The sequence below is a fragment of the Hypomesus nipponensis genome, chromosome 20 (genome assembly GCF_054491055.1).
Source record: "Hypomesus nipponensis isolate SF chromosome 20, ASM5449105v1, whole genome shotgun sequence".
NCBI classification, from domain to species: Eukaryota; Metazoa; Chordata; class Actinopteri; order Osmeriformes; family Osmeridae; genus Hypomesus; species Hypomesus nipponensis.
Window position 1 is genome coordinate 4,885,800 of NC_140380.1, and position 24,659 is coordinate 4,910,458.

The 24,659-nt window shown below is 43.4% G+C and overlaps 2 protein-coding genes across 3 annotated transcripts; both read left to right on the top strand.

The window, feature by feature from the left end:
- Positions 1–445: 445 nt before the first annotated feature.
- Positions 446–9,210, top strand: LOC146245981 (sodium/hydrogen exchanger 6-like). The gene is made up of 16 exons (XM_084683838.1): positions 446–850; positions 1,215–1,414; positions 1,528–1,605; positions 1,743–1,819; positions 1,935–2,047; positions 2,185–2,290; positions 3,204–3,345; positions 3,937–4,042; positions 4,220–4,308; positions 4,464–4,577; positions 5,074–5,185; positions 5,516–5,669; positions 6,155–6,185; positions 6,613–6,698; positions 6,903–7,008; positions 7,261–9,210. Exons 1-16 carry the CDS (start codon positions 577–579, stop codon positions 7,549–7,551), a joined length of 2,079 nt encoding a protein of 692 aa, XP_084539964.1. The 5' UTR covers positions 446–576; the 3' UTR covers positions 7,552–9,210.
- Positions 9,211–15,250: 6,040 nt separating this feature from the next.
- On the top strand, positions 15,251–23,184 carry LOC146245982 (uncharacterized). Of its 2 annotated transcripts, XM_084683949.1 has the most exons (11): positions 15,251–16,914; positions 17,365–17,968; positions 18,070–18,159; positions 18,270–18,366; positions 18,456–18,553; positions 18,676–18,964; positions 19,131–19,229; positions 19,316–19,477; positions 19,847–20,014; positions 20,089–20,162; positions 20,605–23,184. In XM_084683949.1, exons 6-11 carry the CDS (start codon positions 18,728–18,730, stop codon positions 20,621–20,623), a joined length of 759 nt encoding a protein of 252 aa, XP_084540075.1. In that variant the 5' UTR covers positions 15,251–16,914; positions 17,365–17,968; positions 18,070–18,159; positions 18,270–18,366; positions 18,456–18,553; positions 18,676–18,727; the 3' UTR covers positions 20,624–23,184. The 2 variants fall into 2 exon arrangements, with proteins under 2 accessions (XP_084540075.1, XP_084540076.1); XM_084683950.1 differs by having other exon boundaries at positions 15,251–17,968; positions 18,676–19,229.
- The last annotated feature ends 1,475 nt before the right edge of the window (positions 23,185–24,659 follow it).

Consider the following 24,659-nt stretch of genomic DNA (forward strand, 5'->3'; position numbering starts at 1 on the left):
AACTTATACAGCACTTGTGGTCAATGCCTTCTTGTACAGACTAGTTATCAAAGAGGATCAGAACTCAGAAATGATCAGAATGCATATCACAGTTTCAAATGCATATTTGATAGTGTCCTTTTTTTAGAAGGTATCAAATGAAATGTGAAAATAAATCCCATGTTATTGTTTTTCATATCATTTTGACAGACACGGTTTTATCTGGAAATCTCCTGTCAAAGCATGTGTCAGCAAGAGTGGGCAAGCTGCTCTTTTTCTGGGGTTCGTTCGTTTTCCCAAAATAACACTGTCATAGCATTACCGTCCTTCAAACATCCACGTATGCAGTATTGTCAGTATGCATTATATATGTTGTGGGACACAAATGCTTTTCTGGGATACTACAGGTTTTGGGACCTAAATAACGACACTTTTATTGTGAAGAAACCAAACAGGAAGTATCAATGTTGTGATGGTGACAGTGACGGAAGTTGAAACGTACCTGTCAAAAGCTAGCCAGCAAGATAATCATTTCAACTACCCTCACTGCCTGTTAATATTGCAGTTACAGTAGTAATGGTTTAACAGACATACATAATGGGATCATCAGCAAAACATTTTGCTCTAAAGCCGTCGAAGACTCTGCTTATTTTACCCTGTCTATTTACATTTCTTCTCGTAGGAAGCCAAGGAGAGAACACTGCCATGGACAATGTCGCTACTGAAAGAATGGCTGAAGAAAGCCATAGACAAGACAGTGCCTATCTACTTATATACATAATGCTCTTAACTCTGACCATTTTAACTATATGGTTGTTCAAACACCGTCGATTCAGGTTTTTACATGAAACGGGACTGGCCATGATATATGGTGAGGCAACGCGCCTTAGCTTTCGTTAGTTCATTGCTTTAGCTCCAGCGTTGCGTGATAGACAAGTATCTAGCTAGTCAACTTAGCTGTTTATGCATTTGCGAGCGTAATTCAACCCTGGAGGTGACAGCTAACCGTCATCTAGTTGGCCATTGCACTTTATAACTAAGCTGTTATACATGCATGGTCGGGTAGAGGACCTTGCGTTGCGCGGGGTCGTCCATAACTCCTAACCCTCTCTGGATTGTGGTGTTGTCTCACAGTTCTGTATGGATAGTGGGGTGGTTCCACACGGCTGTATGGATAGTGGGGTGGTTCCACACGGCTGTATTGAAAGTGGTCCAACCGTGCTCTGTACCCGTAGGTTTGCTGGCTGGGGTCATTCTCCGCTTCGGAGTGCACGTACCCCAAAACCTGAACAACGTGACTATGAGCTGCAGCGTGAACGCCAGCCCTGCGACTCTGCTGGTGAACGCCAGCGGACGCTTCTACGAGTACACCTTAAAGGGAGAGGTCAGCAGGGGTAATGGTCACCAAGTCCAGGATGATGAGATGCTGAGGAAGGTATGAGTTCTGACCTGACCATCTTGGGATGGTCCACATTTTTCCTGCTCCCCCCCCTCCCATCTCTTCTGTGCTCAACATGTCAGCAATTACACTGAATTTTGTCTTTTCAGCTGACATTTGACCCGGAAGTGTTTTTCAATATCTTGTTGCCTCCAATCATCTTCCATGCTGGCTATAGTTTGAAAAGGGTAAGTCACGCGATTCCCGCAGGAGCATCCTCAATGTACATTCAGACTAACATCAGTAATACCTAAGGTTGGCTTATTTTATATTGTAATGTGTTTAGATTGTGTTTATAGCATGTGTGTGATGTGTTCATAATCAGAGGCACTTCTTCCGGAACATTGGCTCCATCCTGACCTATGCCTTCATGGGCACAGTCATATCATGCTTCGTCATCGGGTGAGTTCTCTGAGTGATATATGTGGAAGGTGACGTGTATGTGACAGCTGTGTAATGTGTGCGGCGTGCCTGTTACAGCATGTCACGTGTGTGTGTGTGTGGTCTCTGTCTCCAGGCTCCTGATGTATGGCTGTGTGTCGTTCATGAAGGCCGTCGGACAGCTGGGAGGAGACTTCTTCTTCACTGACTGCCTCTTCTTTGGTGCCATCGTGTCTGCCACAGACCCAGGTAGCACATTCATCCGCTCTGCTACATGTCGTTCGGCTCTCTTTTGATCTGCTCTGCTCTCCTCAGTTCTGTTGTTCTATATGCGCTCAGTGGAGTGTAGCAATCAATCAGTGTTGAGTGTGTGTGTGTACTCCCAGTCACAGTGCTGGCCATTTTCAACGAGCTAAGGGTGGATGTGGACCTGTACGCCCTTCTGTTTGGAGAGAGTGTCCTCAATGACGCTGTGGCTATCATCCTTTCCTCGTAAGTCTCTCTCTCTCTCTCTCTCTCTCTCTCTCTCTCTCTCCCTCTCTTTCTCTCTGTCTCTCTCTCTCACACACACACACACACACAAAACAATCTGTTTTTCCAGTCAGTGAGTATCTGTGATGCACAGTGTTCCCCTGGCTGACAATCAGACTCAAACGAACCCTAACCCCTTCTCACCTTTCTGTCAACCTGACGCTAACTCTAAATGACTATAACCCGTAGTTAGCTAGGTGACAACCTTACGCTAACTCCAACTAACCCCTAGTTAGCTGGCTGGAAGCCTGAAGCCAACTTGAACTAACTGACTCTTCCCTGGATGGTGTTGCAGCGTGCTGCTGCGCTATGAGAAGCAGCGCGAGCAGGAGAGGCGGGGCCAGGGCGGGGGCCAGGAGCAAGGCCCGCCCCCGCGGTGGGACATGGTTGTAGTGGCAGGTTTAGCCCCTCCCCCTCCAGCTTTACCCCCCTCCTCCCTCCTGCCTCTCTGAACCAGGTCAAATACACCGAGCACTGCTATTGGCCTCACTGAACTCCACCTCAAGTGACAGTATTTGACCTGTAAATGCTCTCTGGTGTGCTATATTCTGCTTTAGTGTGCCGTAGACACTGATTTAGTGTGACATAGTCTCTGATTTAGTATGCCGTCTGATTTAGCGTGCTATAGTGTGTGTGTGCGCGCGTGTGCATGCTTATGTATTACCATAGATTTACTGGCGGAAGTCTTGGTATTTAAAGGCTTCGGTAAGTGATCAAATGGCTGCCATGTTGGACTACGGGCTAAACATTACACAGACTTTGAATGGTATTCTGGATGCCTATGGGTCCTAGTTTGCACTCGCCAATATGGCAGCTGTTTGACAGCCGTAGAGCCGTCCACTGTGGTGATTGAGATCATGTTGTTCCTCCCCAGGTCTATCGGGGCCTACCAGCCCACCGGGGACAACACCCACAGCTTCCAGGCATCTGCCATGGGCAAGTCCTTTGGTGTGTTTTTGGTCGTCTTTAGCGGGTCCTTGGCTCTGGGAGTGGCCACTGGGGTCATGACTGCACTCATATCCTGTCACCCATGGCAACGCTCGGACAGGCCCGTAGCCAGCGGCCCAGTTCTAAAAGTCAATCCTAGCACTGGGACATTTTATATATTTGAAGCAGGGCGCTATTTAAATATATAAATAAATACAAATGATCATCGAGGTCTGGCCCTACCCAACCTTCAGAACCTCCAACTTGGATAAATAGTAACTTCTGCAGGTCGTTGAGCTGATATTGATATAAGTCTTTTGCAGAGTCAAAAATCTGTTATTCTTTAAATATCAGCTACTTGGATATGCTGTGTGTCACAGTTACACACTATCTAGCTACATAGCAGTCTGTCAGTTATACAGTAGCTAGCTATATACAGTACTGTGCAAGATATACAGGTACACAAGATTTTTCACATGAAAATGGTCCTAAACATGTATTCTTTTGTCTTCTGACTTAATTTCAAAAACGTTTTTTTTATTTGTGCCTAAGACTTTTGCACAGTAGTGTATATGAAAAACAAACCCAATGAGATTATGTTCTAAATGTTATGCAAAGTTATTGAATCGTATGAGCAGCCTCCTAACTTCAGTGCTGTGAGCCCTTAACCTCCTGGTCACGTGACCAAGTTCACCAAGCTGAGAGACTTCCCCCTTTTGGAGACGGCCCTCTTCTTCCTCATGTCCTGGAGCACCTTCCTGCTGGCTGAGGCCTGCGGCTTCACCGGTAACACACACACACACTCGTATACACCTACTGAGCTTACACACAGATATATGTGTATAGACACACAGAGAAATATACATGCAGTATTCACACACCGTCCGCATCTGCCTCTGACTGTATTTCACTTCTTCGTCTGTAAGTTTAACTTTGTGTGTGTACGTGTGTGTGTTGCTCCAGGGGTGGTGTCTGTGCTCTTCTGTGGGATCACCCAGGCTCACTACACCTACAACAACCTCTCCCCCGAGTCCCAGGAAAGAACTAAACAGGTTGAACACGCACACGCATACAAATACGCACATGCGTACAAAACACCCATTGAAACAAATGCTCACCCACATACACGCGAGTGGAAGCGCACACGAGCGCGTGCGTAGGTGCCAACCTAAGCGGAACATGTCGGTGTGTGTGGTTCCTCCTCCAGCTGTTTGAGGTGCTCAACTTCCTGGCGGAGAACTTCATCTTCTCCTACATGGGTCTGACGCTCTTCTCCTTCCAGTCTCACGTCTTCAACCCCATGTTCATCATCGGAGCCTTCGTATCCTTGACACATATGATGCTTTCATATTCAGCTCCCTGCTTCTCTGTTTGCTTTTATAGCAATAATGTAATGTCTGGTACACCTCCCTAACCCCTAACCCTCCAGGTACACCCCCCTACCCCCTAACTTATCAGGTATACCTCCCCACCCCCTAACCCTCCAGGTATACCTCCCTACCCCCTGACCCTCCAGGTACACCCCCCTACCCCCTAACTTATCAGGTATACCTCCCCACCCCCTAACCCTCCAGGTATACCTCCCTACCCCCTGACCCTCCAGGTACACCCCCCTACCCCCTAACTTATCAGGTATACCTCCCCACCCCCTAACCCTCCAGGTATACCTCCCCACCCCCTGACCCTCCAGGTACACCCCCCTACCCCCTAACTTATCAGGTATACCTCCCTACCCCTGACCCTCCAGGTTTACCTCCCCACCCCCTGACCCTCCAGACTTCCCTGCACTGGTTGTAGTCCTTGATCCTTCCCTCCAGATAGCAGTATTCCTGGGGAGGGCAGCCAACATCTACCCCCTGTCCTTCCTGCTCAACCTCGGGCGTAAGAACAAGATCAGCTGCAACTTCCAGCATGTCATGATGTTTGCAGGTAGATTGTTTCACTCTGTTCCTCGTCTCCTATCCTCCACCCCCCCGTCCTCTCTTCTTTTGATATGTTCTCCTCGTCTGTCCTCTTCTCCCGATGCCCTCTCCTTTGTTATTCTATCTTCTCTCTCCTCCTCTCTTTCTGTTCTCACTTATGTACTCTTCTTTTTTCTGATCTCTACTGTCTTCTCCTGATTCTCTACTCTCTCTCTTGCAGTCCTCATTTGCTCTCCTGATCTCTTCCTCCTCTCCCCGCCCTCCTGATCTCCTGTCCCCTCTTCTCCCTTCCTCTCCTCTCCCCGCCTCCTGATCTCCTGTTCTTCTCCCCCACCAGGTCTGCGCGGGGCCATGACCTTTGCCCTCTCCATCCGTGACACGGCCAGCTACGCGCGTCGGATGATGTTTTCCACCACCCTGCTCATCGTGTTCTTCACCGTGTGGCTGTGTGGAGGAGGCACCACCCCCATGCTTTCCTTCATGAGCATCCGGTGAGCATAACCCCTAGCCATGCTAACCAAAAGCCCCTGTAACCCATAGCCATTCTAACCCTAAGCCCCTGTAGCCCCTAGCCATGCTAACCCCAAGCCCCTGTAACCCATAGCCATTCTAACCCTAAGCCCCTGTAGCCCCTAGCCATGCTAACCCCAAGCCCCTGTAACCCATAGCCATTCTAACCCTAAGCCCCTGTAGCCCCAAGCCATGCTAACCCTAAGCTCCTGTAACCCATAGCCATTCTAACCCTAAGCCCCTGTAGCCCCAAGCCATGCTAACCCTAAGCTCCTGTAGCCCCAAGCCATGCTAACCCTAAGGCCCTGTAGCCCCCAGCCATGCTAACCCTAAGCCCCTGTAACCCCTAGCCATGCTAACCCTAAGCCCCTGTAACCCTTAGCCATGCTAATCCTAACCTAGGTTAACCAAGGCTAGCAGGTCTGGTGAACCATTGACTGAAGTCTGTTTTTCTGTTTGCTCCTAGAGTGGGCGTCAACTCGGATCAAGACAGCTCTGTGAGTAACCATGTGATCCATTGTTTCCCCTTGGTTTACAGCTTGTGTGGGTTTCTTTTAATGATAGAAATGACATACCTTTGTGTAAATAAGATAAATAACATAAGGCCATTTAGTTTGTTTAATAAAAGAGCAAGCTATGAACTGTTTTATAGCAAAGGGGACCATAAATTACTTATTTTGTGATCTGGCACTATATATATAAAAAAAAAGAAAGAAAGATGAACACAATTAACTTCCAGAGGGGGCGGGGGGGTGCCGTTTGGGGGGGGGGGTGCTATTATAATGGTCGGGGAAACACTGTGATCTCTACCTTTTTAAGAAGGTCCTTTAAGAAGAATTCTGTGTGTCTGTGCTGTTGTGTGTGTCTGTACTGTGTGTGTGTCTGTACTGTGTGTGTGTCCTGACATGTGTGTGTGTGCTTCAGGTGACTGTCCTGGATGACACTCAGCACAGCAGCACCAAACATGAGAGTGCCTGGCCCTTCAGGATCTGGTACAACTTCGACCACAAGTATCCTTCACTGGCTACTCCTCCAAAGCTCACCGGCTTATTTTCATTTTTGGTTAAAAAGGTGTCAGGTCCCAGTACAAGTGTCAGAAATGGCCACCAGATGGCGCCATAGAGCCACAACCACAAAGAGCGAGAAAAACAGCGTAGGGTTGGGGTTAGATAGTCGGCAGTCCTAACAGTCCTTGACCCCTCCGCCCCCCCCAGCTACCTAAAGCCTCTGCTGACCCACAGTGGCCCCCCCCTCACTGCCGTCCTGCCGGCCTGCTGTGGACCCCTGGCACACTGCCTCACCAGTACACAGGCCTACGAGGTGAGAACACACACACACACAAGCCGAACAGATGAGAACACACACCTGCATAAGCCTAACAAGTGGGAACACACACGCGCACACGCGCACACACACAGAAGCCGAGCAGGTGAGAAAACACACACAGCGTGCTCAAACCAACCCACGTACACAGGTTCAGAGACACACACGCACGCACACACTCTGAGTCCCTCGTGCCCCCCTGTCACACCCTGGCTGCAGTGTTCCACACCCTGACACGCTGTGTTTCAGAACGACGGCCGTCTGCACGAGGACGACGCCGAGCTGATCGAGGAGCAGGGCTCCATTTACGCCGACGTCACCGTCAGCACCGACGCCAGCGGGCGCACCAGCACACTCCGCAAACTCCCCTCCTCCGGGGGCCTCGACGAGGGATTGGAGGAGGGGCTGGGGGTGGGGCATGAACTGGTCATCAGAGGAACACGTCTGGTCCTGCCCATGGAAGACCCTCCTGAAGCCCCTGTCCGTCTCCTGCCGCCCCCCTCCCCTCCCCGCTCTGACCAACGCTGGCATAGACTGTGAGAACGCCCTGGTCGGGCTCTCTGTCTCTTCTCTCCACTTCCTGGTTCACAACTAGGGCATCATGGGACTAGTAGTGAAAACCTTAGCGGTATGCAAACACCTATGGTCCTGAGATTCAGTTAAAGCTACGGTGGTTCTTAGGTGGACCTAACCCTAACCCACACCCTCCCTAACCTCAACCACACCCTCCCTGGTTGTAACCTCAACTCCACCGTCCTTAACCCCACTCTCCCTGCTAGTAACCATAATTCCACCTTCCTTAACCTTAACCCCATGCATGCACGCATGCACGCATCCTTCCAAACCTCAACCCCATCCTCTCAAGTCCTTACCTTAACTACACACTCCCTAACCTCAACCCCACTGTCTCTAGTCTTAACCTTAACCACACCCTCCTTAACCTCTACCCCGTCCTCCCTTGTCCTACCTTCAACGACTCCCTCCATGGAGCTAGAAATCTACACTAGGTGACACTCTTCCATCTGAGTGACACCATCTTGCCTCTGCTCTGCACGGAACTTCTCAGCCATTGTTTGGGTTATTATATCTTATTTAAAAAGATAATATATTTATTTATTCAAAGTATTTTTATTTTCTTGTTTCTTGTTACATGTTTTATTTATTTATTTACGTAAACTTTAACAAGGGGAACCAGTCACATGTTCCTCGTTCTCGCTCTCTAGGATCAATATAGGATATAGATGTATTTGAGGTATTCAACCTGGATTAGCCTATGCCCTGGCTACACCCAAGCTATGCCCAAGCTGTACTACTCAGCTACCCCCAGTTTGTTTGTGACCAGAACAAGGGTGATGTATTGAGGGCTGTCTACTGTTTGAACAAGTGCCTAATGATACTGATTTGTACATATAAGTGGATAGTGTGCAGTAAATTGTAGACTGTCAGTGTAACAGGATGAAACTAAGGTTTTTGTTTTTTTACAATGAAGACCTTGTTGTTACCATGGTGAATAGTGTGTTGTGTGCTGTAAACATGTTGTTCACTCATCAGCTCAATTCAACATGCTGTTCTGCGTTTCTATGTGTTTCTTCGTTCTTCTTCCGGCACTTTCTCTGACCACCAGAGGTCTCTGCAGATCAGGACCCGCCGTCGAGAACTTCAGTCAATCTATAAAGGAACTCAACACTGCACCCTAAACGTTTGTTAATCCCTGACTAAGCTTTTTATTCCCTGACTAAGCTTGTTAACCCCTGATTAGATTTGATCTGTTTTGAGGACACCTGCCCATAGATCCTTTGCACTTTTTGGGCCAGATTATTTGACTTTTGCTTTTTCATACCTATTTTTACATACCTTATTTTAAAGATCTGAAGAATAAAAACAAAATGCTACATACAACAAAAGCCATGAGCTGTTTAACATATGAGCATGGTTGTATAGTTACCTGTTAAAATGCAGAGTTCACAGTAGTTCAGATGTTAACCCTAATCCAGCACTGCACTGGTTAAGGAATCCACCTGTGTCATTACTGTGTTTGCCTGTCTGGTTGTAACAGTGCTTATTGTTTATTTGTGAATATAAAGATGTGAACAGCAGCTAGGAGTTTCATACAGGATGTTGTGATGGGCAGTAAGGGTTTCTTAAATACTGTATACTCTGTAGTAGAGATGTTTGCTGGAGAATAAAACAATTATATTCCTCTTGTGTTTACTTTAAAACCATAATTTGTATAATTCATGTCAAACCCCACATACGTATTTAGACATGAACGGACCAGACATACGCAGTATGTGATAAAGTCACATTTAAATATGCTAACTGAAACCACTTTGTTTGTAAATTTATTTTAAGTTACTGAGAAAGTTGGCAAGTACAGTAACAGGGAAGCAAGGGTGTGGAGATTGTATCCTAGCAATGTTACAATGTTGTTTTTTTCATGTGGCTGATAAACCCTGAACGCATGAGAATATGTGAACAGTGCACCCAGAACAAACGTTTAACAAGGTGTGAAAACAAGTTCTGTTGGGGAAGTCAGTCTCAGCAGTCCGTGGATTCTAACAGAATTAATTGGCTTAACAGAAGTAAAGTCATTGGCAGAAAGATATTTGGAATTTCCGGCCTAGATTCTGGTAGATTGTAAAATGGAAATTGAATGAATATGTAATTGCTGATGCTGTAGCTGGTGTCACGGCTGGTTGCAAGGAGGAACGGGGTACGGAACGGAAAATGTATTAAAGGAGAACTGAAAACTCACAAGCAAAGCTCTGGTACCAAAACAGAAAACAAGCCGTAGAAGGAAACTAAAAAGGGATGATGCGAAAAACGTGGTCAGGAACGGCAGGGTCCGAGATCGGGAAGGCAATCCAGTGTCCAGGGAGGGGTACGGCAGCGGCTCAACGTGGCTGGGGAAAAAGCATGTTGCAGGGTCTAGAACAGGTCTCAAGCATAACAAAACTCTTCGGCAAAGAAGGAGGGAAAACAGAGGGTATTTATAAGGGGTGTAATCAGTGCAAACAGGGAACAGGTGGTGAGAAGGAAAAAGCTGCTGATAGAAAGAGCGCAGCCATGGCACACAGTGACCACTAGGTCACCCCTCAAACCCTGACAGCTGGATAGGCAAAGGCTAAAGTTCATCGGCGATCACTCGGAGTCAATTATGATGGTCCTCCAGGGTGGTCCTTTTTGTGGAACTTCAAGACTGGAGGCCAATGCTGAACCACAACCTTTCTTGCAGTGTCGTCACTGATGTGAGGCGCTGGGAGTGAGATAGGGGAGAGATAGGAGATCCGTTTTGGTGGGAGATCTTCTTTTCGTTGCTGCTGCTTCAGTCTGACAACCTGTTCAAGATTGTCTTCGTGGAGTGTGCCTCCTTCATATTCATGCTTTCTCCATGCAAGTTTGTTTTGAGCCAAGTCTTCCCAGTTACAGCTGTTTGTGTGGAATGTTTTGCAGTTGATCCTGATATAGTCCTTGAAACACGTTTTCTGACCACCAGGAGCTTGTTGGACAGTATTTAGCTCTGAGTAGATGACCTGTTTTGGGAGGCGTTTGTAAGGCAGTTATATTTCATGGCCTGTCCGTCTCAGCCAGTGTTTAGTGATGGTGGTGGCAATGCTGTCGATGTTGGCTTCCTCAAGAACACTGATGTTAGTGCGCTTCTCTTTCCAAATGATACGCAGGATCTCTCACAGGCATCTGTGGTGGTGGGACTGCAATCCTCTTATACGCCTACTGTAGGTAGTCTAAGCCTCTTCATGATATAAAAGAGTGGGCAAGATAACGGCCTTGTAGACAGGCCATTAGCTTGGTCTTTGAAAGCAGGTCAGAGTTCTCAAAGATCATTCACGGAGGCTCGAGGCTTTGTCCTGAGGGAGGACAGTTACCTGAACAGCTGCCTGAAGCAGGACAGGGGGATGAACAGGGGGAGCTCGCGGGTGAACAACCTACAACAGAATCACAAAGATAGGGTTCAACCAGAATAGCTTTCATGTCTTCATCAAAAAGAACACTCATCCCCCCCCAAAAAAGAAAAAAAGGACTTCTACTATCATCTCTCCCATGTATAGTATCACAGAGATTTCTCAAAAGTCACATGACTGGTTTCTTTCCCCTTTTCTGTCCACAAGCCTAACCTCAGGTGGAGGTGCCAACACAGGGCAAATGCAAGTTTCAGCAATGTGTTTTGGGTGTCACATTTATTCTTTGTAATGCAGTATAATTTATTGTTGCAGTTGCCTAAATTATTTTACATTTTTCTGTGTAAAACTGTGCCATGGAAAGGGTTTATGTTATAGCAGGGTTTTCTTGAAAGGCACATGACTGTTGCATTATGTATAAGGTATTATGACTTCCATAGCTGACAAAAGTTGTTGCTTACATTTAATTAAATTAAAGTTTTGTTTCTGTATGAAGATGTATTTCCATTTAAATTACACATCTTCATGAATCCATATATTTAACCCAAAAGAATTGGGTATTGGGTAATAGGATTATTATTTTTGCATTACATTTTTTAAATGCTTATCACTTGGATTTGAAGACACAGTTATTTGTACCAATTCCTAACCCAATATAAAGTATTTATGGCAAATAAAATACCTAATATTGTTTTGAAGCAGTGGGCTAAAACTTGTTTTATCTCCACCACTACTTTGGTCAACTTTTAAACAGTTGGAAAATAGATTTTTCTGAATAGATCATATTTTAAAAAGGCTGTAGTACATACTCTACAGTCTACCCTGTAGACGGCACACTCTGGTCTACCATACAGACAATACATGAGCTGAGTCATTTGATATTGAAACTGGTTTGAGGCCAATTGACTTCTTCTTTTTGTACAAAAATCATCAAGTGGCTCCACCTTTATATAAAACCCTGATATGAACGAGCAGCAACTCAGATGTACCAGATCTCCACATCCTCCTTCTTGACTTTGAGGGGCTTCATCTCAGATAAACATGGTGGACCACATGAAAATGCCGACGGAACTCTTAACAAGACTGGTAAAGACAGCAGGAAGTGCTTTTGGCATCCTTGGCTTCTTCCTTATTTTCCAGTATATTTTTGAACTTGACTTCACATGTCCTTGCCAACAATATTACGATGAGATGTACTGCAGCATCTACATGGCAGTTCCTGCAGTTACAATGTTCTTTTTCGTGTGGCTGATAGACCCAGAACGCATGAGAATGTGTGGATGGTGCACCAAGAACAAATGCTTAATGAGGCTTGATTGTAAAACATTAGTTCTGTTGGGGAAGTCAGTCTCCGCAGCTAGTCTGTGGATTATTTCAGCATTAATTGATGGTGACTGGTACGTGTGTCTACAATTAAAATTCGGCAATGCCACTAGAGAAGACCCACTGGCCTGCAAAGACAAAGAAAACTGGTCACAGGAAGACATTTTGAATTTCCATCTTAATGTAAACATATCTCGTGTAAGTGAACCAATTTATATTTGACAAGATATAGGCTACCATGATATATTTATAGAGAGAGAGATGGGGATGATTGATTGCAATGATAACACTAACTAAGCAACATTAATTTCCTTTACAGGCTATAGGGTTAGGTATCATTGGAATCCTTGTGATAATATGGGTAATGGCGACATGCAGATGCGAGGAATATGATGAACATCTTGAGGGTGAAATACGTGACGAGACCGAACAGAAGTGTAAATATGACAACATAAAGACAAAAGTAGAAGCTGATATTAGATGTCCTCACAATATAGCTAATACCCTTAGTACTGTACAGGAACAGACAGAAGAAGGCCCTACAGTTAAACAGGGAGAGGTTAAAGCAAGACAGGAAGAAGCTAAAGCTAAACAGGAAGAGGCTAAAGCTAGACAGGAAGAGGCTAAAGTTAGACTGGAAGAGGCTAAAGCTAAACAGGAAAAGGCGAAAGCAAGAGTTACTACTCCTTTTACTGGACCGAGACAGACAGAAGAAGACCTTGAAGCTATACAGGAAGAAGATAAATCTATACAGGAAAATACTAAAACTACACAGGAAAGAACAAAAGCTGGTCCAAAAGATGCTTTAGCTACTACTTCTACTACCGGACAGAGACAGACAGAAGAAAACCTTGAAGTTAGACAGGAAGAAGCTAAAGCTAGACAGGAAGAGGCTAAAGCTAGACAGGAAGAGGCTAAAGCTAGACAGGGAGAGGCTAGGGCTGAGCATGAAGAGGCTAAAGCTGAGCAGGAAGAGCTTAATGGTAGACAGGAAGAGGCTACAGATGAGCAGGAAGAGGAGAAAGCTAGACAAGAAAGGGCTACAGCTGAGCAGGAAGAGGAGAAAGCTAAATCCTGCTCAGCTGAAGGAGGATTGTTACCTGGACAGCTACAGCCTGTAGCAGGACAGGGGGATGGACAGGGGAATGGACAGGGGGATGGACAAGGGGATGGACAAGGGGATGGACAGGGGGATGGACAGGGGGATGGCCAGGGGGATGGCCAGGGGGATGGACAGGGGTAGCTTGGAGGTGAACAACATAGAGAATCAACTCCATTGCTGACAGATCAAAAGTAGGTCTCAACAAGAACAACTTCAATGTCTAGAAGTCTTAATCTCTATAAAAGAATAAATATCCCTCCAACCTCTGTATGGTATCACAGAGATTTCTCTCAGTCACATGCCTTTTTTCTGTCCAAAAGCTTAACCTTAGGTGGAGGTACCAACACAAAGATGAGTGCAAATGAAAGCAATGTGTGTTGGGTATTACAGGTATCACTTCTTGCAATGCAGTATAATTAGGACTTGGAGTTGTACAATAAGGTAAAGATGTAATTTTGCTGTATAAAGTTGTTGCATTGAAAGCGTTTATTTTATGGCAGGGTATTTTTGTAAGGCACATGACTGTTGTCTTTATGTATTCTGACTTCCATAGCTGAGATATCAATGTGTGTGTGTTGTTACACATATTGATAATTAAATAATCCCACTTTTTGCTGAAAGAAAAGTCTAGTTTCTGGTTAAAGATGTATTTTATTTTAAATTACAATTCACTCTATCTTTTATTCATTTATCCATATCTGTAACCCAAAATAATTGAAAAAAATGTTTCTTTAGTGCATTTAATATTGAATAGGCCTATGTAATTTCCATGCACATCACTTGTATATAAAGAATATGTTTATTTTTTATCAAGGCATGTATGGTGAATAAAATACTTAACATTGTTTTGAGGCCCTCTTATGTGGATTACAACTTTTTTCTCTCCGTCATTCTAAACTATTCGAACATCGGTATTCTGAAAACTATCTGTTATTATTCGCAATGTGCGTTTTCAAACTATAGTCAGACTTCTTGTCAAGAAAACAAAGACAATTGTGAAATTGCTGTTCCTCTCAAAATATGTTATCAAATATCAATGTGGTGGATTACAAGTCAGCTATTTAGGACTGCTCGATTTTTTTAGAAGGTAATTTCACATTGTATGTTTATTGTGTTTCATTAAATGTCCGGAATTATGTGAGGAGGAAAGTGTCGATAGGAACAAACAGCCAAGTTAAATCATCTCAACCAGGCCAGATTTAGGCTAGCATGTATGGACAGAAATGTGCAGTTTCTGAATAATACTGCAGACAACTGGTGCAACTAGATGGAAGTCTCGTCTAACTGATGCCAAATTTGCGTACAGTGTGAACAATCTGGAGATTTGGTGGGGGATTTTACTGTGGGTGTAAATAAATGATGAACTATTGAATTATTACAGTTTCCAATGAAATCTAGTCAAATAACACATTACAAAGGGGCAACAGATAGGCCTTCCACCACACATTTTTATATGTTTTATACCTACACCTTTTTTAGGATATGTTTTTGGGCTATAGCCCTACAGTAAATGTTTCTCTGAGTAGGCTACTGAGCATTTGAGTTTCCCAGACTTGGCAGCGACTATGCTGACCAACGCAAATTTAAATGTGCGCAGGCATGTAATTGTCAGTGGGACGGGGTTTCAGTCGCTCTGAAAATCGCGCAATGAATGGCGAGACAGGAGCGGCTGAACGCTGCAGTCACTGCAGGTTGATAAACAAGTGTAAAAGGTATAGGCATAGAATGTTTGCCACGTCACCCAAACTGAGTTAAAATGATACTTCCAGGCATAGACATAATAAAGAATAGACGCCGCATCGAACGCTATTGCCTACTGGCACGTCTGGCTACTAGACGTGGGGCCGCCATCTTGGAAAGGTCCGATCGCTCCACTCAGTGTAAACTGTTTGGTTGGGGCAATGAGCAGTCAGCGCATTTAATTAATCATACCGCACTGAATACCAAACTGATTTTCACACGTTTTTTTTTTTGCTGCAAAGGTCATACATGTAAGTATGATACAGTCCACATGTTTCGGCTATTTTAATATTCATAGTGGGCCTTTCCTTTAAACCCTTTCCTGCCGGACCATTCAAATATGGGCATTAAAATGCCCATGGTTCCTGCGTCAATATCTTTGCCGTCCAATTGGCGATTTTATTTCTGAAAACTGCCAGATACTCATGATAACTTAAGCTCAAAGTAGCCTACATGTCATTGGTTATGGGTTACTGGGAGGGGGAAATAAATGTACCGTCAGCAACGGGAGCCATTGTTTCCCGAGCCGGAGCCAGAGCGGAGACCATGGGAGATTGCCTTCTGTGTTAGATTTACAGCTTCGAATTGAAATTGGAGACGATATTATGAGTAAAGACAAGTTTCTTAATAAGTGTTGTCAATATTGTCGATTACAAGTCTAAACTTTTTACTTACGAAGAATTTGTTTGTGGGAGTGATGTAAGTTATTTGAGCAAAGAATTACGTGTCCGGCTTGGCGGCCGTTTTTGGCAGATTTCTGTGAAATTTGGAAAAACAACATGAACTAGCTAGATTATATAACTATAAGCTAAATGTACGTGCCTTGTTTAGCCAATTCGGTCGATTAATTAATTCGGTTAAACAGACTCAGTGGCAGAATCTACAGATCTCAGCTTTCCAGCGGCAGCCATGTTTGTTGAAAACAAATTCAACCCAAGCGCTATTTGGTGGCGTGGTTGATTACGTCACTGTTGATCATCTGTCCATCATCGTATAAAGCCTTACCTGACAATTTGATTGGTACGAACAGCTCTTGTTTGGCCATAGTTTTTCCCCAACAGAGTGACCCCAGACCGAAGTTCCCGACCAAATCTTTTTGTGGGCGGGGCTAAATTCGGCTGGCACCTGGGCTAATTACCTGCTGTTGCGCCTCTATTTTTTCACATGCCATATCTAGGGCTGATGGTTCTGGTTTCGGCTGCATAGTCATGGACTAGTCACTGATGCAGCACATCATCCTTCATCCTCTGGCCGTTGTGCTCTCTCCCATACGCTTGATCTGGCTGCCAGTAGGGAGTAGCTGTTCCAGGCAAACAACATGGGCACCCCCTTTTAAATGTTGTCAACCACCGTCAATGACATCTGTGGAGACGAAATGTCTACACACTGTCAAGGTCCTCTTAATTAATAAATTTGTACGTCTAACATTGCGTATCCATAATTTTCTGACCGTTTCATCCTTTGGAAAGTGGTGGAAGCTGACTGTGGAATTAAACTTCGGACATTTCACTTTGAGGTACACAGCAGAAGTCAATGTTCAGATTTTCCCTCTTCTGGTACTTTACCGGTTTGGATGTATACATGGTTTCACAGATAAATAATTGAAAACGCCCCAAATGCTCAGAATAGTATTAGTAGTAGTAAGTATTTTACTGTTGTTTGTTTGAACTAGCTATGTTTGCTGTTGGGTTAGCACAGATTACGTGGCTTGCGAAAGTGGTGAGACCTGTTTCCTCAGGCTTCCTTTACCATCCCACATGGAGATTTTCCAGTCTGTGTTGTTATCTCTCCTGAAGCTACAGCAGAAAATGTGATTCTGAGGTAAGAAAGTAAAAAAAAATTAAAGATCATTTTGTGTAGTACTTCAATCGTTGTAGAACATTTTATGAGTTATATCAGGTCAAACTGTAGTTTCTCTAGGAAAGAATGGTGTATCAATCTCCTGCTAATTTCAAAGCACCAAGCTAATACAGCTAGCTAATGATGGGTGACAGTGGTGGGAATGGTTGTAACACGTGTTTTGAAAGTGTTACAACCAAAGAGACGGGTAGGAGTAGGAAGAATAGGCACTAGAAATCCTCACTGATACACCAGTGAAGCTAGCATTGGAAGAGGAGAAGCGTGGAAAAGGGAAAAACATCTGAAAATCTTGGGGAGTGAGAAAAGCAAAAACAAGAAGATTTCGGTGTTGTCTGCATGGAACCACTTAGAAATTGAAGACCCAAAGAAGTGTAGGTCAAGTGTGTTTTATGTAGCCTTTGGGCCCACCAGGCCCACACAGTTTTGGACTGTCATCGGCTCGAGCTGTCATTTATCTGCTGATGCATCAAGGCCAGATCAAGACATCCACCCGGAGACAATCTACACCAGATAACCTTAAAATCATTCCTTTACATTTAGTTCTTAGTCATAGTTGTATTGTATATTGTTTTTATTAAGTAAATAGTTGATTTATATCAAAGCACCAACTTACACTTTTCAAACTGGCAAGTTAGCTAGCTTTACAGTAGTTAACAGAATAACATTATCAGTACTATAACATTTTGTAATTTCGATTGTTTATATTGTAATATTAGCTGTTTAATTGATTGATTTTGAAGTATCAAGATTTAGTTTAAACTTTCTAGCTAGTCAGTAAGCTTTAGATAGTCTTACAGAATAATATGAGAAATACAGATAGGACCTAGTTACAAAACAAATAGACAGACATTTAGACAGACATTAATTAATACTTAATTTTTTTAAATTTAAGTACTTAAATATGTCATCCTTCAGTGACATTTTTAATTATCTCTCAGCAGGGAAGTAAAAGGAGGATGCCTCTCTGGCCACAAGCGCTCCCTCCGGAGATCATCCGATAAATTCATGCTCGAGGGTAAGATTTGTTAACCATAAATAATTACTACTACTACTTGTTTTCCTTTAATGTACCTTAAATATTTTAAGACTTGTTTAAGACAATTGTTTATATTCTAGATGGTTGCATGTATTTGAGGGCCAAGGATGGTCAGCCACCAAGGAGGGTCATCATGTCTGACGAGGAAAGGGGAGGCAGTGCTGACCGAGGTCCACTTCGGAAAAAATCTATATCAATTACAAACTGTAGCAATATTGTTGTTGACACACTGCTAAGGAGCACACATTATCTCAACTTCCTCTTGATCGTTTGTTTCAAGATCCGCACATGTGTGCCTTGCCAGAAGTTTGAGAAGGTGAAGACAGAGGCACTGGAGTTGAAAAGCATCAAGACTGTTTCACCTTGGTACAATATTGGTGAGTTCTACTCATTCTACATTTAAATGAAACAGTTTCCCACTATTAGTTAACGCCAAAACATGTATTTGACTGAATTCCACGTGTAGACCTCATCTGATCGTTCAAGGCATCCAGGAATGGGAATCGCTACTGCCTCAAAGCGACTGATTTCTTCACCAAGTGGGTGGAGGCCATTCCCATCCAGGTGAGTTACATCTGTGCATTTAGTAGACACAGGTATCTCAATTTTCTTCTTGAAAATTCAAACGTTTTAATATAACAGCTATAATAGCTCCATGTATTTTCTTGTGTTCCATGTACTGCTAGGACAAGACTGCCGTGGCAACATCCCAGGCCCTGATGGACATCTTCCACACCCATGGCGCACCAGAGGTCATCCCGACTAGGGTTGCCAACCGTCCCAAATTGTCCGGGACATCCCGAATTATGGGTGATTTTGATTTGTCCCGTCAGGAACAGCTCCAGTCCCGTATTCCAATCACAGCCTTGTCGGCCAATAATAGGCTACTATAAACACGTCGAAACTCACGCAAACGTTGCTATGGGACACGGTTGTTGCTTGTTGGTGACAGTGTGTGAACTGGCCACTGATGAGGTGAGCGTTATCGTGTGTCAAATGAGAAACTTGTAATAATTGTCTAGACTATTACTATGAACAATACATCCAAGCGAGTACAGTAGTGGTTTCCAAAATTACGCTGAAATGAGTAGGTTTATTGTATGGCTAACAAAAGCTTGCTATTTCCGTTATTGTTGGTCAGATATTGGCATGCGCGCGCGCACCTGGTAGAAAGTGTCCCTCATTTGGGGTTGAGGAAGTTGGCAATCCTATGGACCAAGGCAGAGAGTTCTGGAACAAGGTCAAGTAGATGCTAAATAAAACATTAGATTTATTAAGTGTTGTGGATATACTACACACATAAACCAAACTAATTTAACTATTTAGGTTAACCAGATCTTGTTCGAGAAGTGGGGGGCAAAGCATCGTATTACATCCGCCTACCATCCCCAGACCAACGGACTGGATGAGAAGACAACCCAGACGCTGAAGAGGGCCATCGGGAAGACTCTGGATGGGCATCAAGAACGGTGGGAGGATAACCTGAAGGTAATCTTGCTTGCACTTAACACCAGTATTCAGGCTTCCACCAGGTAATCACACCACTGACTGATGTATGGTCGGGAGCTGCTGTCAACCGAGGTATGTCAACTTTTGATATTTTATTCTTAAATATCGCTATATTTGCAATAGAAAGAAAAAAAAACACTAACTTGCATGTTCTGTATTATCATGTAATTCCAGATCACAGATCGCTTTCACCACAAGGTGCACTCAGTTTTTGTAACACCAATGTGTATCTCCATCTGAGTGATGCTAAGTAATTGTTAACGTAATAACAATGCCTCACAGACACAAAGTTATACAACACTAGAGAATTTAAAGCTTGGCTGCATTCCTTTCTCTTGGACGGTCAAGGTCCGACTCAACGTGGAGAAGGCCCAGGAGAAACAGGAGGCCTACCGGAGGATGACCAAGAAGGGGACCAAGCGCTTCAAAGTCCTCCCAGGCATGGAGGTGTTGGAAGAAAGACGAGACGGAGCGTGGGAGACCTTGACGCACAATGGATCCAGACTGGACAAAAAAGTACTGGTAAATAAACCTAACAGTAGTCAGAATGAAAAGGTACTGAGGTTGTCATTATAGCATGTCTTCTCGAGGTGGGAGACACCAACTTGGTGCAGTTGGAGACCTTGGACGGCCAACAATGCCTCAGTGAAGCCTCTGCGGAAGAGTGAGTGTAACTTAAAGCGCAGTTCTCAATGAAAAAATCCTACAGCATTACTGTGTATTATAGTCAATTAAGTGAATGTGCTTGTAACTGTATTTACTTGATTTGATCACAAGATGGCAGTTAGGGGGTGGGGTCACAAGACTAATTGTTTTTGATAGTTGTTTAGATATTGCTAGTATAGGTTTTTTAATTTTTGTGTAGCTTCGAATAGTGTAGTTGAATAATTGTGTAAACATTAACTTTAATCACTCGTTTTATCTATTAGTGTTTTAGTGTAATTAATTGTAGATTTTTGTAATTAATTGTTTAGTTAAAATTAGCTAGTTTAAACGTTAGTTACAGTAGGGGAGTGCCAGTTGACCACCAACTAAAAAGCAAGTACAATACAGTGGAATCCGACAGTGCAAGAAGTCAGTGCAACTAGTTCTCTGTTTAAATGCAGCAAAGGCTTCAACCAATGAAGTCAAACAGGAAAAGAAAGCCACGAAAAGACCTCTCCTTCATCGGATCATCGCAACACTGTCAAAGGTCTTCTACCACCCCAAGAAGATCCACTGCCTCTAAGTTAGGACGTACTGTGTTATTTTGCATTTATATACTTGTACAGTGTTGCAGTGCTATAATGTAGTTCCATGTTTTTGTATTTCATATTGTAAGCACAGGAATATGAAACTTTACTGGCTATGTTTACCCCAGTTGAAATTGACTGATGATGTAATACACAGGTTTCACAGTACATGGACAACAACAGTGAATACAATTATTTATACATTTTTGCATTTATGAGTAAAAATCTGACTTTCTACTGGACTTTCTAGGCCAGAATAGAAGTACAGTTAGTTATTTTGCTGGTGCTCAAAAATGAGATCTTCAAAGTAGCAGAAAGTCGCCATTTTTGTCGCTAGATGAAATTTGTTGTCGCTCGGTTGAGGTGAAAAGTTGCTAAATTGGTAACACTGTTCGAAAGCAAGAAAATCTAAAGCTGAATTGCACATCATACAATGGTTCCAATATTGCAACCATCACCCTTGTCCCCATGAGCGTAAATCTGACAGTTGCATAGCTGATTTCAAGTAAAAGTCGTTCACAGAAAAGGCTAGTAGGCCATCACATAGCCGTAGAGGGAAGAGTAGGAGAGCTGACAAAGTTGAATGCTTATTTATTATTTTATGCTTATTTATTTTGAATGCTTACACAGATACACAGATATTAGACTACTTGTGCTTTCCAATCAGTATTTCGCAAGGACCAGTCTGTTGTTTTTATACTTTGTTCTTAGCCTGACGTTGTCATACTCATAATTCTAGTCAGAATATTAGTCTGACAACTCTCCGTTGGGCTTTGACTACGGGGCGTGTTTCAAACGAGCCTGGAAAACAAATGCCTCTTCGCTCAATTGGATAGACCTACAACCAATCAGAGCAACGTAATATGTTGTTTGTTCAAAACGAATTCAACTTAAGCGCTCTTTTGTGACGTGGGGGATTACGTTACTGTTGATCATCTGTCCATCATCGTATAAAGCCTGCCCTGGCAATTTCATTGGTACGCCCAGATTCTGTTTTTCTGTAGTTGTTTCCCAATACAAGCCCCTCCAGACCCAACTTCCCGACCAAATTTTTTTGTGGGCGGGGAGAAGTTGGGCTGGCAGCCAGGCTACTTTGTTCTATGACAAGTCTTTAAAATTAAGACATTCACTGTTGACCTTTTTCTTAGCTACTGAGGCAACTAATCACCCACATTCTCAAACACCTGAATAGCACCCAGGGACAACTGCTCATCTGCAAATGTAACTGTTTTCCTCTTGTGTAGATAAACATCACTGTGACATCCTACACTGAGAATAAGACACTTATATTTAACTTAGAGTTGTTGACAGCCTTGATCTGTGCAGTATGACAAATGCAAGCATATTGATAGTGTGGGACATCATGAATGATGTTTACGTGTACACAAGGGACCGTTTCGCAGGTGACCAGTAGTGAGTCTATGGCTGTTACTCGATTGAATGACGATGCAGTTGATCAGTTTTCCTCAATCTAAGAAGATTGTCCAGTCAACAGTGACTGTTTAAAAAGAAAAAAAAGACCTAATAAAACAATGGAATATCAGACTGCAGGGTTTGATGCTTTTCAAGCCCGACCAGTCTTAGTAAGGTCATCAGAACTCAATTGTGGGTAATGTGGGAGCAAAGACATTTTTGTCATAGCCTCATTTAACTAAACCCAATTAATACAATTAAATAGTAGGGAGGGCAAAACAGAGCCATAGAAATGTTGATGGCACTGGGACAAACATTTTACTCTCAATGTAATCACAATGGAGAGTTCCACGCATCAACAAATGCAAAACTGAACTTTTTGCTCATTTAAGATTGTGATAAATAACACAATTGTGAGATTTTATGTACAATACAATGTATGCTGATATTATTAGAGAAAACAGTAGTCAATTTTCGTTTGTTGACTGAAGTGTTAGCATAATTAGCCTCTGTTGGACGACAGCGGTCTTATCGGTTTTCAATGGTTAAAATAATAAACATTCCTCACATAAATTAAAGTTTTATGATTTATTATGTCATTATATTACTAGTAAACGATTACTTGGTCAAAATTATCATTATAAATAAATCTGTAGTTTTAAGCCAGTGTAGCTCACTGTAAAGCTATGCGACATGATTTAGAAAAACAGAATTCTACAGCACTTTAAGAAGCCAAACAGCGACAGTAAAATCTCGGCACTCCCCTTATTTAAATCAAAGTTCCAAGATTCGTTTTTCAATTGGTAACCAACCTGTCACACAATTTACCAGGGCTAGGTCTGAATATAGTAGCAAAACGAAGCACAGCTGCCGTCAAATTCACTTTTGTCACGTCATGTACACAAACCACATTACCATGACTTCTTGTGCTACAGAGCTTTCAACGCAAGCGACTAAAAATAAATAGAAACAGGATGTTCGACAAAAAGCTCAGCTAAAATGTCACGTCGCTCGCGTCCAGTACAGTGCGTTCACACTGCGGCAACGCGACAACATGTTTTCCATTCATTTTAAATGGAGCCAGCCGTATCGCTTGCGTTGTGGGTTGCGACGCAATTTGAGTTGATATTTTCTCAACTTTATGCAAATAAGAAGCAATTTTTGCTAGCGATGGCCAATTTAAGTGTTTTTGTTTCTCATAATGTAGCAACCCTGGTAAACATTTCTAGCTCTCAGCTTCAAGATGGAGGAGAAACTAATCGCTTGTGTGACTGCATATTCAGCCCTGTTTGATATGTCTCTGTATTTGTACAAATATGTTAACAAAAAATTGAGGCATGGCGCAGGGTTGCCAATGTTTTGGTGCTCCTGGTGGGGTTTTAATACTTTTAAATTCTCTCTCGTAACATAACGTAACGTTAACTGTGCTAGCTAGCCTAAAAACCTAGCCTTGAAGAGACCACCCAAAACACTATTGCATGTGAAGGGGAGAGGTTAGGGAATCGGGCTAGTAATCTGAAGGTTGCCATTTTGATTCCCGGCCAAATGATTGTGTCCTTGGGCAAGGCACTTCACCCTACTTGCCTCGGGGGGGATGTCCCTGTACTTACTGTAAGTCGCCCTGGATAAGAGCGTCTGCTAAATGACTGAATGTAAGGCCTACTCATTTCATTTTGTGGACAAAGATGGAGGAAATCCGCATCCTACTTTGTGTTTAGGGTACGAGGGACCTCCACAGATTTAGTTGCAGTACTGCCAGTAAAGGTGGGATGCAAGTGTTCATATAGGAATTATTGTGGGTTAGTAGTGCCCTGGTCCAGCAACACATGAGCACCTAGCCGTTTGTGTTTTACCTGACGATGAAACTAAAACCCAGGACCGGCTCTGACTAGGCTCTGTCTGCTTTAAGGTAGACAAGGTTGTGTCCCACCTCCTTTATAAAAAACGCGACCAACTTTATTGCTGTCGAGGTAGCTACTGACAAGACTCAGCTTTTTAGGTTATTCATCGCTTCACCGTCCGTAGCAACATAGTTAATAAAGTAGCTAAATATACTAGTGTACGTTATTTGAGGCCACCTTTTCAGGTCGTCCTCCCATCCCTCCAAAGTAGAAGGCAGAGGTATTATCAAATAGTCCAGTTTCTGGTGTAACAGGCTGTGTTCCCACATGTTTTATTTTGCATCAGAATTAGCTTACCGCCATGACTGTTTATGAGCGTTACCATGGCAATCGCCGGCTCCGGAAGTCCCATAATCCAGGAAATGGATCATGGGAGCTAGGAATAAAGTGGATTAGATTTATTGCATCATTTGTGTAAAAGTTGTTTCATCCATATTGTGAGACTGCATTGCACACTACATTAGTGGCGTTCACGTCCGGTCACATACAGTACTATATATGATAGGGCTGTCCCCACTTAGTCGACAAGTCGATTTTCTGGTCAATATGCTTTTGGTCGACTAAGATGTTTTTTAGTCGAGCTGCCATATGGCAGTGTGAGATCTGATCCCACTT

Excerpts from the sequence above, each read along its gene's own strand:
- LOC146245981 (XM_084683838.1), top strand. The coding sequence starts at position 577 with ATGGGATCATCAGCAAAACATTTTGCTCTAAAGCCGTCGAAGACTCTG. Across the intron at positions 1,820-1,934 it reads ATATCATGCTTCGTCATCGG|GCTCCTGATGTATGGCTGTG; the intron begins GTGAGTTCTCTG and ends CTCTGTCTCCAG. Across the intron at positions 4,578-5,073 it reads TGTTCATCATCGGAGCCTTC|ATAGCAGTATTCCTGGGGAG; the intron begins GTATCCTTGACA and ends CCTTCCCTCCAG.
- LOC146245982 (XM_084683949.1), top strand. The coding sequence starts at position 18,728 with ATGGCGCACCAGAGGTCATCCCGACTAGGGTTGCCAACCGTCCCAAAT. Across the intron at positions 18,965-19,130 it reads GTGAACTGGCCACTGATGAG|ATATTGGCATGCGCGCGCGC; the intron begins GTGAGCGTTATC and ends ATTGTTGGTCAG. Across the intron at positions 19,230-19,315 it reads GCAGAGAGTTCTGGAACAAG|GTTAACCAGATCTTGTTCGA; the intron begins GTCAAGTAGATG and ends TTAACTATTTAG.